This window comes from Lepisma saccharinum, chromosome 26 (assembly GCF_977018435.1).
Source record: "Lepisma saccharinum chromosome 26, izLepSacc3.1, whole genome shotgun sequence".
Lineage (NCBI taxonomy): Eukaryota > Metazoa > Arthropoda > Insecta > Zygentoma > Lepismatidae > Lepisma > Lepisma saccharinum.
Genome location: NC_139254.1, coordinates 10,812,904 through 10,830,416, shown reverse-complemented (window position 1 = coordinate 10,830,416; position 17,513 = coordinate 10,812,904). Strand labels below are relative to the sequence as shown.

The following is a 17,513-nucleotide window of genomic DNA, read 5'->3' as shown; positions in this document are numbered from 1 at the left end:
AATAAATATTATTAATTTCTGTTCTCACCTAATAAAATAATGATGCCAGTTCAATATAGTTAATATGGGGTGTGAAGAGTGATCCTTTCGGAGGGTACTCATACGTCAACCTCCCTTCTACGTGCAGCCTGGACTTCATTTGGCAGACTAACGAGACTCTGGCATCTGGACCCACAGCCAGTACAGTATAATCCTGTGTCGGACCTGTGTTCTGATCTGTCCATCTGTGATTATTTTTTTTTTCTCAGTTTCATCTTATCATCATTCATTCTCGTCTTTTCGATTAGTTGAAAGTGGTAGAAAAGTGAAGTAAAATAAATTAAATCTATCATTATAATCTTATAGGCCTACAAACATTAATTACGCAACCTTCTGGGGTCTAATGGCTAGAGCAGCAAAAGCAGGGTTATAAAGTTTGAATCCAGACAAGAGCACTGCTATTTACTATCCTTCTATTTCATCATCATCATCCTTCACCCCATCCTCATTCTAAACTATTCTCTTGTACTCTACGGTTATTACAAAAAAAAAAAAAAAGATTCTACAATGCAAGCAATGTGTACATACACGAAAAATTATCATTGCAAATTTCATGGTATAAATATAATACTGGCCCTTGTGATAAAACATATTTTTTCATTTATACCACTGGTTCTGGTATTTTTTTTACACAATATTACCTTCATCGTTCTTGTTATTACCTTATGAAGACTGTTTAAATATCAAATATGTACCAGAACCAGTATTAAAAGTTAGCAAATACTACTCACATACAGTATATATTTTTAATAATGTAGGTACCAGGTTTAAACTATTCTTAAATTCCATTAATTAAAATATAAACATAGGACCTATGGTTTCAAAATAAATTGGTAAAATTATTCCCCTTATCCACAATAAAGGTAAAGGAAAGTTCCCTGTGCATGTAGCACCTTGCCATGAAGGCACATTTACAGGATGTGGGGGGCAGGGCACCACACATTCTTGATCTCTGCCATTTTCGAGATGATGTAATCAGTACCATGCTCTGGCCACCTTTACCCCACGGGTACTCATTGATTTGAGGCTGGGTGAGCCCGAGAGCCACTTTATGCGGGAACATGGCTGGAAAAATTCCAACTTTAGATAACCCACCCCGGGAATTGAATCTGGGTCTCCCGTGTGGAAGTCAGACACCTTACCGAAAACACCACTGCAGCTACCAACCAAATGACCAAATGAAACATAGAACATTACCAATTGTAGTATTCTTAAAATATTATTTCACTCCATGAACACAGATAATAATCATTAAAATATTATTCAAATTGGATGAGCAGCTAAGAAAGGAAATGAATACCCCAATCCCTCATTTTCAAATCCATTAAAAATACATCTTACCTTCAATATCCGTTATCACTGATATCAATTCATCATCCACTTCAATATACCGTCTCTTGAACTGAACCATACATCTTGCAGGTACCTGAAATATGTTAACACAACATGCAGTTTACAGACAAAATTTCAAAAACAACAAAATAATGTGCCAAGGAAAAAAAAAACGTTAAAACACATTTTGACAAAAAGAAAAGAAAAACTACTGCCTCATCTAAGCACTGTCCTAGAGTCATCATTAGGGAATTAATGTGATCCTTGTCTCCCAGAAAGAAGGGGAAGGAAAATATACAACTAATTTTATAATACTGTATTTTTCAGTTAATTTTGAAAACTGGAGGTCTCCCGCTTGACCCCAAATTGCCACAAGTTTTTTATTTTTTTTTGTCAATAATACATGTAAAACGACAACATAAGAGTGTTACTTACATTGCATAAATTTGGGAGGAATATTGACATTCTCAAAATAAGTCTCCCCTGGAAATGCAAAATTTGAAACTTTACGTTCTTTTGTAGTAATATTGTGTGAAAAATAGAAGAGTATATGACAGATTATTTTAATATTCTGCTGTGATTCTTTGAATATTCTAAAGGAAAACTCTGGTGCATTAATGTGGTATAATAGCAAAGGACGTATAAATATGATCCAAATTAATTAATAACTTCAGTTTTAGCCTCCCCACCCCCTCCCTCTGCACGGCACCTTGAGACCTTTGCAGGCATGTGCTGTCTGGTCGTATACACCTTGCAGAAAGCTTCAAAACAAGAGAAAGTTGCCACTTACACCTTCCAGTCAAGTTACGACCTGCTTCAGTCATCCAAAAATGTTTTTTCTCTCATTTCAGGGATCGGTTCAAATATATTTATTTCTCTTTTTTTTTATTTCTTTACTACACAAAGGATGTTTAAGAGGTGATGAACTGATGATGATTTGAATTGAAAATGGGGAGTAAAAATGTAGTCGGAAGAAGGTGAAGTTGCGAAAAAAAGCCGTTAAGACTTAAAAAAGGACCAATAAGCCAAAAAAGGACACATAAAACCCACCTTTTTTCTGGCTCAGAATGACCCAAAATGAACATATATTATGTTGGGTCTCGTCTTCGGACACTAGGAAAAAAAAAAAGATTTTTCCTCAACTTCCGAGCCTTAATTATTACCTGTCAATGGTCAACAAGGATCTCGTTGTGAAGAAACTCAAACTTATAATCGTATAAACATTCTCCAGCTTCTCCACTTGCTCCTCTGTTTTCCCAGGCAATGACTGATCACCTGCTCAACTATTCATCGATCAGTTACTTAAAGCCTGATCCTCAGTCACCGTTGTACTCAAACATATTACCCTTCCTTTTTTTCCTCAGCCATGACTCATTACTTTATAATACCTTTTAGGTCAGCAACATGACCACTTGTATGCAATATTAATTTCAGAAAGATTAATTAACTACCGATGCATCTTTCTTCATAAACATTCTGAACACAATTTTTAGTTGTTACAATGATCAAGTCTTGGTTTAAAATGGTATTGACTCGGCTCTATTCACTATGCCATTTTAATGTTTATTTGGATACATAATTAATTCACATATACAGGGTAATTCAAAATGATTGTCAGGGTTTCAACACTTTCTTCTGCCAGCCTCTGTGCAGAGTGGTTAGCACACCAGGATGCTAGGTTAAAATCTTGGTCTGGGCATGGGTGTCCCTTCATCAATTTCATCATATCATCACTCATCCTCATGTTCGCAATTAGCCAAAAGTGGCAGAAATGTGAAGTAAAATGAACCAAATCAATCAATCAATATTATTTTTTGGCAGATCATGAAACATATGGCATTTATAACTGCACCAATTAATAGACACACTCTCAAAGGATATATTTTGTAGGAGGCAATGTATCGTAGTTATGCATTTAGCCACTAGGACGCAGGTTTTACAATTTCATCAGTCTGTCAGATACCATTGTCCAATGCTCTCAAGTGTTAAAGCTCAGAGCAGCAATGTGAATATAATTTTCTTTCTCTCGCTTCCTCAAAATATGCCACACCGTCGATTTGGTATGCTGTGATTTTCTAGAACTCTGTTGAAAAGCATCTCTAACCTGGTCCACTTGTGCTTTTGGTTGTACCTTGATGCAGCACCCTGTATCTCGTAACTCAAACTATGCATACCACCAGTGAATGGAATTTTTCGTTGAAGAACATTAACTGACAGACTGATGAAATGCAAGAATAAAAAAAACACCTTCTAAAAGCTGTGACCTGCCATCTTGCAAAACCTGCCTCCTAGTGGCCAAATGCATAACCGCAGGACTGGCTTATTACAAAATAAAACTTTAATAAGAGTGTATCCATCCATTGCAGTATAAATGCAATATGTTTCATGGCCTGCACAGAAAAAGATTCTGAAACCCTGCCAATCATTTTGAATAACCCTGTATAATGATAAGATTAAAATAGTGATCAGAAATTGGGTTCAGGAAAATGCATTCAGCACATTCTGCAGTGAATCACAAACAGTGATGTTTCATCAGCTTCTTGTGCAAGCAAAACAATATAATTCGATGAACACATTTAAATCTATTAAGGTAGCTTTCAGACCAAAGTGATAATTGACAAGTGACACTTATCATGGTCCAAGTTATTTTTGTTTTATTGCGATTTCATCATGCTACGAATGCAATTTTTACATGGTTCGATTTCGATATATGTCTGTTAACACATACTGCGGAGTTTCAGTGATCACTTAATATTTTGTTCAATATATGCTATTGTGGTTAGGTTTTGATTGATTGAGTTAAAATTTATGGGTGCGTCGGCACTTAAGGCCATTTCGCACCCTTCTGTGTATACGGGGAAATGTCCCCTTATCTAAAATTCTGACTGAGATTTAAAAAAGGGGTGTAGATAGCCCCTTGGGAAGAATTAAAAGTGCAAGGTTGTAAAGAGACCTGCACGAGACAAACACGACACATTAAAAAGTCAGAACAAACTAAAAAACCTCCTTACAGACGGTGGAAGAGTCCAGCTCTTCGCAAAAAACTAAAAACACGTGATAAAATACTGCTGTCATCACCCAAGAGGGATGACAAGCAGCCGGAAAGGTTAAAAGTCTGCCGGAGGTAAGCAAGATCGACACATTCAACGAGAATGTGTCGGATGCTTAAAATAACATTACAAGCACGACACAACGGAGGGTCCAGCCCTTGCAGTAGGTGACCATGCGTGAGACGGCTGTGTCCTATACACATGCGGGTAAGAATAACGTCTTCTCGCCGAGAGGGACGAGAAGAGGAACGCCAAGCACCTATGGTGGGCTTAACAGAGTGAAGCTTGTTCCCCGTTTCCACATCCCACTCGGTCTGCCAAGTGTCAAGAAGGCGACAACTGAACACATTCTGCAGGTCGCTAGCTGGCACAAGGTGAACGAGAACGTCGCCATCTGCATCAGCAGACTTGGCGGCAGTATCAGCTGCTTCGTTCCCCTGGATGCCCACGTGGCTAGGGACCCAACAGAAGTGTACATCTGTGCTGGCAGATAAGGACACAAGCCGTCTGAATATGCGTTGCGCTACCGGATGCCGGGAATAAGGCGAATCCAGAGATTGCAACACGCTGGTCGAATCGCAGCACACAAGGACTTTCTTCAGCCCATTCACGTCTGCAAAGTCCAGTGCCTTTAGAATGGCGTACAACTCTGCTGTAAAGATGGAACAGGCAGGATGTAGCATGAAACTCGAACTTTGAGAGTGTAGGACGAAGGCGCAACCAACTGATTCGACTGTCTAGGACCCATCCGTGTAAAACACATTAAAATTGGGGTGCTTCGCACGAAGTTCTAAAAACCGTTGCTGGTATACAATCATTGGTGTTTCTGCCTTTGGAAGGGCAGTCAGGGAAAAATCGATAGAAGGTGCAGGAAACTCCCAGGTAGGGAGAGGCGGAATGAGTGGAGAGATGCCAGGAAGATCACTGTCAACACCAAGTGCTGACAGGATCTCGTCTGCACGAACACCAAATGGTCTAGTGGCACTAGGGTGGAGCCGATACCTTGCCAACCTACTCTCGTCGGAGATGGTGTCAAATGAAGGATGTGAAGGCATCGAGCGAAGATGAAGGAAGTAGTTCACTACCAGTCGCTGTCTTCGCAGAGACAGCGTCGGCTCAGATGCCTCTACGTACAAACTAGCGACTGGACTCGTACGAAACGCACCAGAGCACAAACGTATACCAGCATGGTGGACGGTGTCTAGGATGCGAAGTCTAGATGGGCGGGCAGAAGAATACACAACACATCCATAATCAAGCTTCGACCTGATGAGTGCACGGTACAGGCGAAGCAGTACCATCCTGTCAGCACCCCAAGAAGTATGAGATAAAACACGTAGAAGGTTGAGAACTCGAAGACAAGAGAACTTTAACTGGCGAAGGTGAGGTAGCCATGTTAATTTCTTATCGAAAATGAGGCCCAGGAAGCGGAGATTTCCCCATATACAGGTCAGGATCGAAATGACATGTACGTTGACGACAAAAGTGAACACACACGGATTTCTCGGATGAGAAGGTGAAACCTGTTTGGGAGGACCACTCAACCAAACGGTTTATCGTCAGTTGGAGTTGACGAGAAGCTGACGCGAGATTCCGTGAGCGACAAAAGATCGTGAGGTCGTCTACATACAGAAGACCATGTACAGGGGCAACAATGCTTGCCATAACACTGTTCACTGCTATGGCAAACAGAGTCACACTTAATACGCTGCCCTGCGGGACACCGTTCTCTTGTTCGTGAAGATCCGAAAAGGAGTTCCCAACACGTACGTGGAAAAAACGATCAGATAAAAAGTTTTTAATAAAGTACGCCATATGGCCACGGACGCCCCAAGAATGGAGCTGCTTTAGGATGCCAAAACGCCACGATGTGTCATATGCTTTTTGGAAGTCAAAGAAAACTGCAACTAAATGTTCCTTGTTGAGGAATGCATCCTGAATGTGTGTTTCCAGCTGAACCAGATGGTCCAGTGTGGAACGGTTGGAGCGAAAACCACATTGAAAATTACTTATCAATGAGTTTTCCTCCAAAAACCAGGTGAGACGCTTATTGATCATGTGTTCCATCAACTTGCACACACAGCTAGTTAAGGCAATAGGCCTGTAACTCGAGGCTGCGGTGCGTTGTTTACCTGGTTTCAGGATGGGAACAATAATAGCTTCTTTCCAGGAAGTGGGGAAAGAGTCCTCCAACCAAAGCCTGTTGAATACCGCCAAAAGGAAATTTCTTGCTCCTATGGGCAGATGACGAAGCATCTCATAGTGGAGCTTGTCCACTCCAGGAGCTGTGTTCTTAGAATCTCGAAGTGCCTGATCGAACTCCCGTTCAGTGAATGGAGAGTTGTATGGCTCGGTGTTATGACTTCGAAAAAAGAGAGGGCGTCGTTCCTGACCATCCTTCTCACGGCGGAAACGTGGTTCATAATTTACAGAGCTAGACGCACAAGAAAACTGCGTGGCCAAGATATTAGCTATGTCTCCGGAATCTGTGTACAACGTCCCATCGTGCTCCAGAGCGCTCAGAGGAGTAGATGCACACCCCTGGATGCGACGTACTTTGGTCCAAACGGCTTTCGACGAAGCCTGCTTCGTCAGAGAAGACACGTATTGGACCCAGCATGCCTTCTTACTGGCTCGAATGAGCTGACGGGCACGGGCACGTTTAATGCGGAACTGCTCGAGGTTTGCGGCAGTGTGGTTCCTATTAAATCGATCGAGAGCATGATTGCGGTCCTTGATGGCTGCACCGATCTCCGCAGTCCACCAGGGGACTGGGCGTCGCCTCGCAGGTCCACTGGGATGTGAAATGGAGGTGCGTGCAGCATCATGCACTCCTGACACAAAGACATCTAAGGCGTCGATTGGTGGTAAAGTCGACGCAAGATCGACTTCAAGGTCCACTGCACGCTCGAAGGCTTCCCAGTCGGCCCGACTGAGATTCCAGTGAGGGTGTTGTTCACGTGATTGCTGAAGATGTTCGAAGGTAAGAATGAGAGGGAAGTGATCACTCCCACAGAGATCAGGATGAACGCTCCAAGATGTGGTACGAGCAAGGCTGGGACTGCAAAAGGACAAGTCCAATGCAGAATATGTGCCAGAGGAAGGACTGAAATATGTGGGAGTCCCATCATTCAGCAACGTTAAACCTGATGCCTCACAGAATTGATCTACAATTTGACCCCGGGGCTCTGTACGAACGGAGCCCCACAAACGATGGTAGGAATTAAAATCGCCCAAAAGAACTACAGGAGACGGAAGTTGTTCGAATATACAAAGGAGGTCCTCAAGAGAGAATCGCTCCTCCCTTGTGATGTAGACACAGCACACAGATATTGGTTGTGGTAAATGGACCCGCACGGCGACAAGCTTGGAGGGGGGTGGTGAGAAAGATTGGTGTAGAGTGGATGGTATCTCTAACACCGATTGCAACACCACCTTGTGCACGACGACCCTCAGGAAGCTTGTTGGTGCGGTAAAGCGTGTATCCGTTTAGAATCACTGATTTATTTGGACGAAAATGTGTCTCTTGGAGACATATGATGGCAGGGTCAAATTCAGATATTAAGATTTGCAGTTCCTCGAGATGTGTACGGAAACCGTTAAGGTTCCATTGGAGACAATAAGCCATAGCTGGAGGTATTATAGTTACCTTTTAAGGCGTACTCTGTTTCTAGGCCCTGTCACATTGATAAATTCTTCATCCGCGGCTTCGTCCTGTATCATGTCCTCGGGTAAGGACACGGAGGGCGAAGGGGATGAAAAAGGGGCAGTGGGGGTGGGTGCTTTGAGTGCCCGCCCGGCAGCTTTCAGCTGCGCTTTAAGTTTCAGGGTGGTCGATGCCGCCCTGACTGGAGAGCTACTGGATTTCAGAAAGTATTCTTTTCTGTAGACCTGCTTCGTCTTCTTCTCTGTGGAGCGGAGGCGTGGTTGCTGGTTTCCTCGAAGCAGGGCGAGCCTCTACGGGAAGCGTTGTAGTTTGAGTGGACACATCGCTGGTTTGTACACCCACACTGCGGCGGGTAAGAGCAACTGTAGCGAATGGCACAGGTAAAGTGGTGCGTATACTTTCGCGGAGACGTTGTTTTGCTTCGCCAGCAGAGATTTTCTCTATAACGACCAACTCTCTGATTTTCTTCTCTTGTTGGAAAGAGGGGCAGTCACGATGCCAGACAGGGTGCTCGCCTTGGTAATTAATGCATTTGGGACCAGAAGAACAAGGTTCGGTCCCATGATCAGGCAGACTACACTTACCACAAAGGGCGGTAGTGGCCTTGCAGGAAGGCTGAGTGTGCCCAAACATCGCATCGGGTTAGGGATGTATGGCCGGACTTTTAGTCTCAAATATCCAGCCCGTACAATATCTGGGAGAGTGGTCGTTTGGAAAGTTAGTATAATCGAAGCAGTTGGCACAAGTTCTCCGGATTTTCGCGTCTTGATTCGCTGCACTGCGGTGACATGTTGGTCTGAGAGTGCTTCAAGGATCTCTTCCTCCTCAGCATTTAGCAGATCCCAGTGGCGAATCACACCTTTACTACTGTTAAGTTGACGATGGGGTTCAACATTAACAGTGAAGTCGCCCAAAGATCGTAACTTTAAAAGGTTGTTGGTCTGGCGATCTGTGCTGGTCTGGATAAGTAGACTCCCGTTTCTCAGCTTCTTTATTTCTGGAACATCGGAACCAGCGGTGTAGTCTAGCTGTTTCTTGATAAGGAAAGGTGACAAGTCCTTCAATGTAGCAGCTCCGTGTTTCTTTGTTGTTGCAGAAACATCGTTACTATCGGTCTTCTCAACAATACTGATAACAAGGTAACATGGCACGTTACTCTTCTTTTCCACTAACTGAAGCGGGCTCGAAGGCCGCGCTCGTTTTGGGGATTTCCCCCCGTTTGAGTTGTTTTTTGTACCCATATACAAAATGTGTTTATTGTGGAGGGTCCATAAATTGTCGCCTCGACATGCCCTCTATGCCGAGGAAGGACTACCCCCAAAAGTGGAGGCTACTCGAGGACCAAACCGAAATCCCCGAGGCCACGTTCGCGACTGCACCTACACCTGCAGCCAACACTGTCCCATCGGCACGTGCAACTCACACCTTGGGATAGGGGTTTTTTATCGAGGTTGTCTCCTCTAGCAGGACCCTTAGTTATAGGGAGGTCAAAGATATGGAGATAAATGACGTGATGGAATGGTGAAAACGTTAGATATGGATGTGAAGAATGAGTGAAATGATGAGATGAAAATGACCTCCCTACATAAGTTTCTTAGAGGGAGGTCAAAGATATGGAGATGAATGACGTGATGGAATGGTGAAAAACGTGAGATATGGATATGAAGAATGGGTGAAATGATATGAAATTGGCCTCCCTACTAAGCCCCCTCGCCCCGTCAAGGCAGTCCTACATGGAGAGGGCTAGTGTGGTTAGGTTTGGTTCCCTTAGCATTAAAATAAAGTCACTAAATGCATTCTACTAGGGTTCAGATTTACTTCTACATTCATTCCCACGCTTCTACGATATTTACTGTCGCTTGTCGACAGAGAATATCTTGTCCATGAGAAGTGTGTAAGGTAATTTTAAAGTTGTTTTTTCAACATAAATTACTTTAAGGAAGGTTCAAATTTCGTGTGACAACGATTTCCAAAATTCTATGATAATTAGTCTTTGTGCTAGGAGAAATCATAAAACAATCGGAACCATTACCATTGTCACTTCCAAATGAACCTACAGAAATAAATGCAACCTTTCATACCAGAATGACATGACAAGCCACACATACTGTTTGAGTGTCACTCAGACTGGGCCTTTTGGTTTGAAACCTCCACATTACATATCACTTCAGTATCAAAGCTCGCATAAATTTAACTCCAGCATCACAAACAATATATGAAGTTATTATATCTACCCACAGCACGAAAATTTAAGAAAACATACCTGATTTGTCAGCTGATCCCTACACTCATTCACTGAATTGGTGGCACACACACTGTTAGTTGTCAACGAAGGACCCGACTGCTCCTTTTTGATCCGGCCACCTGGAGACCCCAACTCAAGCCGATGAAAAACATCATGTGGACTACTGACTAAATCAATGTCCCGAGTAATACCGCCACTTCCACACCGAAGAGGAAGTGGATTATCACCTTTCTGTTCAGAGGCGAACATGTCCATTCGCCTATCACGGCCAGGTTTCCAGTCAATGTCACGAGGTTCTTTTGGCGACAGAAGCATTGTTGTGTTACGATTCAGTGGACGAAGAACCTTGTCTTCTTGACCTTCCATCGGGGGCGAGGCAGCTGGAAGACTAGAAAGGAGGGGACGTGAAGTACGATCTCCTACGGTCACGGTGAGTTCCTGAGAGGGGTCCAAAAGTTCGCCGTTCCTCTCCTGAAATCGCCTACGCAAAGTGCTGCTCAGGTTTGTCCCCATTGCACGGTCGAAGAGGGCCACTTGTGAGGAAGGTAACGAGGATGCTGGCGACAACTGCAGGATGTGATTTTCTTGATCTGAGCTCCGGCGAAGAAGACGGAAAGGAACAATATTTTCGGCATCTTCATCTTCGTCGCAGAACTCGTACTTCTTGTCTGCCAAACGTCTCTTTCTGAAGGCACTCAGCTTCTCGCAAGCAGACTCTGGACTCTCGTCGATGAATTCGTAAGCCTTTTCCGCCATCTTTCTTTTTGAGTTTATTACCTTTGGGTCTTGGGAGGAAGAATCAGGAATCGCTGGACCAATTTCTTCTGCTGCAGTTCTCTGGGTTTCATCCACGATGGATTTTGATTCTATGAACGATGTCTTTGACTGACGAGTTTCGCGTTTAACAGTAACACTCACACTTCCACATGAAACCGTAGACTCTGAAGCAGATATACTTTCATCACTTTCAGAATCTGTAGAACTAACAAGTGCCGCATTAGACTTATTTGCAATTTCTGCACCTGACGGAACTGAGTACGAGAAAAACGTTACAGATGAGGTAGGGGTATTAGCAGAACATCCGCCACATGTTATGTTTAACTCTTGGCTTACGTCGGTCACAGTTTTCTTCCTGTTGTCACTAGTAACTAGATTCTCAGTCAAAAGATGAGATACTTCTCTCCTACCATGAAAACTATCATCCAATGACTGTGGAAAGGGTATACTATCACAATTTTTCTCACATACTGGGTCAGCTTGAGCACATTTTTCAGGGCATGTAGTATGTTTTCCACGTCTTGCACAGCCAGATAGTGATGAGGAACTCAAACATGAATTAGTTCTAGTATTACACTCATCTGCTTCCTTGTCAGAATCAACTAGCGTCTCACTTTTATCACACACGTTTACATCCACACGAGTATCACATTGCTTAATTTCTTGTTGAGCACATGTATCACGTATAGTTTCATTGCTTTCATTGAATTCTGCCTCATCTACACTATTATGCCTAGTTAGCCCACAGCGGTTGCTTTGTTTTTCTTTCCCCGACGGACTGTCCATATCACTATCCGTATCTTCACTGCTCTTATTACTTTTCTCGGTATAATTTATGTTTGATAAACTAGAGAATCCGTCTACAGACACAGTCAATTCATCACTTTTGCTTCTCAGAACCATACTGAATTCTTTGGAGGAAAGAGACGAGACGACGTCTTTATTCTTCTCACTGGACTCTAGCACGTTCGAGCTTGAAACAGCTTGAGAAATATCATAACCAGCCTCACAATCTGTGGCCGAAGATTTCTTCCTGTCGATTTGTTCTTCGTACTCCATGTCATCATCTTTCTTCCCTTCATCGCGATTTACCTCCCCGTCATCTTCCCGTTTTGAAGGCGTGAGGTATTCAAGATCAGTACGGAGCATATGGAGGAAGTTTCCAGTGTTAATGACTACGGCACCGTCTTTCTTCATGCTCACTTGAGGTTCAAATTTAGGAAATGGAGGAACAATTTCACATGCCGTGTGGATTGTCATGCCGTGTTTTAAGCAACTGAAGCGTACACAGCTGTCCCAACTGGCTGCCAAGTCTGTAAAAACAAAGGAATGTCAATACTTGGATCTATCAGATACATTCACAAAATGTTTAATGTCGCAGTGAACAAAAATTTATCATAAAATCAGTGTTCAAATGAAAGCCAGGGAATTTCCCCCATCGAATTGTTCATTCCCAACCTCTGATCTTTAATTTGTATGCAGGGTGATCCAAAAGTCCCTGACCATAGGAAAAATCCCAGATGTGAAAAATAGAAAGAGGGGAACATTGATGGAAATACGTGGTTTTCAACCTAACATGCTTGAGTTTTCAATGTATAATGCACTGTTGAGGCTGTACACTGGTATGAACCTCAATGAGAATGGAAAATCCTTGTTGCAACACTGTATGAATATCTATAGTGTCCATTGATATTGTTGCATGGTGTTCTCTGTTGCTTTCTGCAATGAAACGGACATCAATGGATGTCATTTTCATTTGCAAGTGTTTTGCCTTTCCTAGGGAATCAAAGGGTGGGGGGGAGGAGACTGTACGTGTCACATGTCCATGTCTTTTACTTTGCCTCAAATTATCTTAATTATTTTATAACTTACCTATTACAGTACACTGTGATTGATAACGTAAATGACCCTTTAAGGATGAAGCATGTGGCAACACGACATTTACATTCTCACAGAAACCTTGTACCTGTGTACAGCCTTAATGGTACATTCGACATTAAAAATTCAAGCATGCTTGATTCAAAACCACACATTTCCAACAACTTTTCTTTTCATTTTTCACATTCTGCAGTAATAATGAAGTTGACCTAGAGTGTCAGACTTTGGAATCACCATGCACACAAATAATACCCCACGTCAAGTGAAAAAAATTCTGTCTTGTATCATTCGCTCTGTGCCCTAAGAAATGGAAACATGTAGGTGAACCAAGAAAAAATTCTGCCTACATTCTTGGTCTGTATATCATATAAAAATCTCAAAATGTGAAAATAGGATACTCTGAACTTTTCCCATTCTACATTTTCTTCAATTTGAACACTGCATCAACATAAGTTCCAATAATTACAAACAAAATTATTTCAGAATATACCTACTACATGAATTCATGATGGATGTGGTAAATGCAGTTTAAAATTACTTACGCGAAATTTTGAAATTTCTTATTTCCGCGTTGCACAATTTAATGGTTAAATCCTATTAATTTCGAAGACCCTCTGCCTTCATTCACTAAGGGTATGGTGTCTGCAACGTGGACATACAAAATCTCAAAATTTCACTTAAGTAATACTACATGAAGCTTTAGGACATGTGGCATACTGACATTTACAAAACATTTTATTTATTTTCTGTCAATGCTTCCTTTCAACAGTGTTTGTATTGAGAAGAAAATAAAAATTTAATATGACAAAACAATTCTGTTTCACTTAATTACAATTAAAAGTCCACTTTATGCACAGTAAGGCTAATCGGGACTCGACCTACAGTTTAAAGTGGGATCCGAACCACTGTGCCAAGTACCTCCACCGGGTATCGAACCCGAGACCCCTTGCTTACAAGGTGACGACGCTAGCTTAATTACAAAATCACATCAAAAGACAACAACAAATATCAAAATCAATTTATTATTATGGGCATTGCACCACTAAACAGTGACCCTACTTAGAACTTTTTGATGTCAAGCTTCCACCTACAAAAACAAGTGAAAAACAACAGTTCAAGCTGAGCACTATAGTTCAAAGACTCTCACCTTCTTCTTCGTACGATGCAGCTACCTTGAGACAATCCTGGCAATTGTGGAGGGAAGGTACAGTTGTGATGGTGATAAAACATGCTTGGCTCGTTGGCACATCTGTGTTTTCTTCGCTGGAAAGACAAATTAACGGCAGTGAGTAACAATTACAATTTGAATGGTTGACTCTCGTTATGATTGATTGATTGATTTTAGTTCATTTTACTTCGCGTTATGTGCCTCTTGGCTAATTTGCGAAGATGGGGATGAGTGATGAAATTGATGAATGGACATTCATAAACAACCAAGCCCGAGCGGGATTCAAACCCGGTACCGACTCTCTTTATGATATGAACAGTTGAACCGTGACTTTGCATTTCCCCACTTTACACATTTCAGCTTGCTTGTCCCAGCAACGATTTTTAAAATATTCCCAAAATTAAACATTTTCCTGTATTATAAATAGGTCTACGATGTTTGTGACTTTGCATGTTGCAAGGGTGTTATGCTCTTGTTACGTTACAAAGAAAAAATAGATAAGGGTGCTTTGATAGAGCATACATATTCATATTTTGTCATACCCATGTGAGAGCATATTTTAACCATGTTCATCATGCTCTCTCAAAAAGATAGAGTACTCAAAAAATGTTGCATATTGTGAAAACACTGGGTGGTCCCACCATGCCCTTATCGGCAAGTTCTTGCAGGAGCACAGAATCCACCGCATGCCATAGCCAGCTTATTCTGCAACCTCAACTGCTTGAACACTCCTGAAAAAAGCTATCATCACAATCGTCCAGCCCACCACAGACCCTCAAATAGTTCACTGAGGGTGCCACACAGTAATGGGTCATATTCCTCAGAATACACTGGACAAACTGATGCGAAGGATGCAGAAGCGTGCAGCAAAGGAAGACGAGGCAAGTGTCGCTTGCGTTGTTTTTTTAAAAACAATATTGATATCTTAAGTTCATGTTTTTCAATGCCTTTATACACCTCGGAATGGAATATATCTACTTTAACATATTTACCTCTGCAGACTTTTCAATTCCCCTATTACCGTCGTATTGGCTGCAGCCTTCACGAGGCTCAGTAACATGGCACAGCTGATCCACGTTAGAAGGAATAGAGCTGCTCGCCTATCTCCATGCTCTTGGAGTGACTCATGCAGTTCTTGCATGGTCACTGTCCTTTCTTCTTCACGAAAAAAAAGATCAACGGTAAGCGACCCCTGGCCTGCTACGTCTTTGGCAAGGGTGTTGGAAACACCTCGAGCACGCTGGCCACAAGTGTTGTTAACTTCCACAATTTTCTATGCATCCGTAGCACCACCTAACTCCATACAATTATTCATGTGTGAAACCTAACAGTAATGAACAAATTAGCTTATGACGTTCGTCAATGAGTACTGATTAAGAAACAAAATCACCAGCCAATACTTACACCGTCATGTGATCAGTAACTCTGAAATATAGAGGGTATGTAACACTGCAACAGGGTGAGGAAGAGCGTGCATTTGGAAGCATGGAAGCTGCGGATACATGTTTTCTTTACTGTAGCCATAGTCCTGTGTTATTCTGTTTTTTTGTGTGTTGTTTTTGCTGTTTTGTGTTAAAGTATGGTCTTGAAAATAACCACCAGGGCTGACAAATGAAACGAACCATTGATTTGGAGTGGTGCAGGTAAGGACTCGATCAGGGATCTTCTTTCATTCAGTTAAAAAACTCCTACTGAAAAGTTGGAGGTGGTGAATTATGATTGTGTTACGTTAGGTCGGCTCGTAACAAGAGACCATGTCCTGAATTATGCATAACCAAAACAAGTAAGAAAAACAGGAAAGTTTTCATTAAGCAGTTAAAAGTGTCTCGGTAAAAAACAATATGTTTGAATTTGTTTGAGTACACTTAATGCACAGAAAGGCTAATTGGGACTCAACCTACAGTTTAAAGTGGGATCCGAACAACTCGACCGAGTGTCGAATCCCTTCATTACAAGGCAACAATGCTACACATTCAGTGGCGTATGCTGGTTTTAACTAGTGGGTAATCTCCGACACTTGATTCATCCACCCACTCCTGAAGTCTCCCTGCAAATTTACCTCAACATCCATACAGGATTTATGAATATATGTGTGAAAAATTTTACCTTATTGTTGCGACCACTGTCGAATAATTGTTGTGATTGCACTTGCAGTTAATCTACGTTTGGAATTTCAAATGATAAAACAAGAGAATATAATAAATCTATAAGAAAAAACCTGTAACAAAGAATATGAAAGGAATGCGGTAGTGAAATAAAAACCCTCAATATTAATTTAAGTGTAAAATTCAAGTTACCCCAGTACCCAGTCACTCGTGCATTCCCGATTTTTGTTTTTATACACGGAAGTTTAAGTTCAAGATCTATGGTACAAGAGATGCTACTGACCTACCTACATTAACTATTTGAAATTTCTCCGGAAAAGATCCCGTTCCAAATATTTTCGCACGCAAATATTGTATTATATCCATTCATTGCCTTTAACTTCAGTGAACACAGCACTAGCACAAATACTAAACCACTAACAGCTAAACAAATATTAAATTCTCGAATCGCTACAACACGCATTCAATTCCCTGCGCCAATCTTCTATTGTGGTTCCTTCCTGCTTGACACAGAATTAAATTCCCTATGGATGTTGAAAAATTCCCTTTCTCAGCTTTATATTCCCTGCGATGCGCGAGGTTCTATAAGTTGGAATCATTGCGTTTTTTGTTTATATATTTTACATTCAAACATCTTTTATCATTATGATCATTGTTAATCTAAAGAGGGGGGAAAAGCAACTTAAATTACCTAATATATGTGTACATATATATATAATTTATTTCTGATAGCCACCCAGCGTCGAATAACATGGGTACCTGGGGGAAACCCTGGGGGGTAAAGGCGGTCAGGGGCGTGATGCTGATCACATCACCCCCACTCATGACCGGATCAAGAAAGTGTGGGGCGTTACCCCCACACCCCCTATACGCCTTCATGGCGTGGTGCTAAGCACAGGGGAACACTTTACCTTTTTTTTTAGCTTTCCCCTTTAAAAATTATTAATTTCTGTGAAAGAAGTACTCTCACTGGTTTTGAAGGCTACAAAGAAAGTAATAACGCATTTTAAAATACAAAAATGAAAAAAGTAAGCATATAAATAGTTTAATTACTTCATTAATCGATTGATTAAACTGTTATTTGACGTCGCTTTTCTGCTACTTTTGGCTAATCACTACGAGTGATGATATGACATTGATGAAGGGACATTTACAAAGAACACCCATGCCTAGACCGGTATTCGAACCCTGGAGCTCTGGTGTCGTAGGGAGCTGTGCTAACACTCCGCAATGGAGGTCGGTGTAATAGTTT

The 17,513-nt window shown here is 41.8% G+C and overlaps 1 protein-coding gene across 1 annotated transcript in view; it reads right to left on the bottom strand.

Annotated features, from left to right (window-relative positions):
- LOC145979368 (uncharacterized) overlaps positions 1-15,297 on the bottom strand; it is a 33,526-nt gene extending 18,229 nt beyond the window's left edge. Inside the window, exons 1-4 of the mRNA XM_083112233.1 lie at positions 15,149-15,297; positions 14,136-14,251; positions 10,352-12,423; positions 1,381-1,465 (exon numbers count right to left, since the gene is read on the bottom strand). Of these exons, the coding sequence (XP_082968359.1) occupies positions 1,381-1,465; positions 10,352-12,423; positions 14,136-14,251; positions 15,149-15,297 (2,422 nt within the window). The remainder of the gene's footprint in view (positions 1-1,380; positions 1,466-10,351; positions 12,424-14,135; positions 14,252-15,148) is intronic.
- Positions 15,298-17,513: the final 2,216 nt, after the last annotated feature.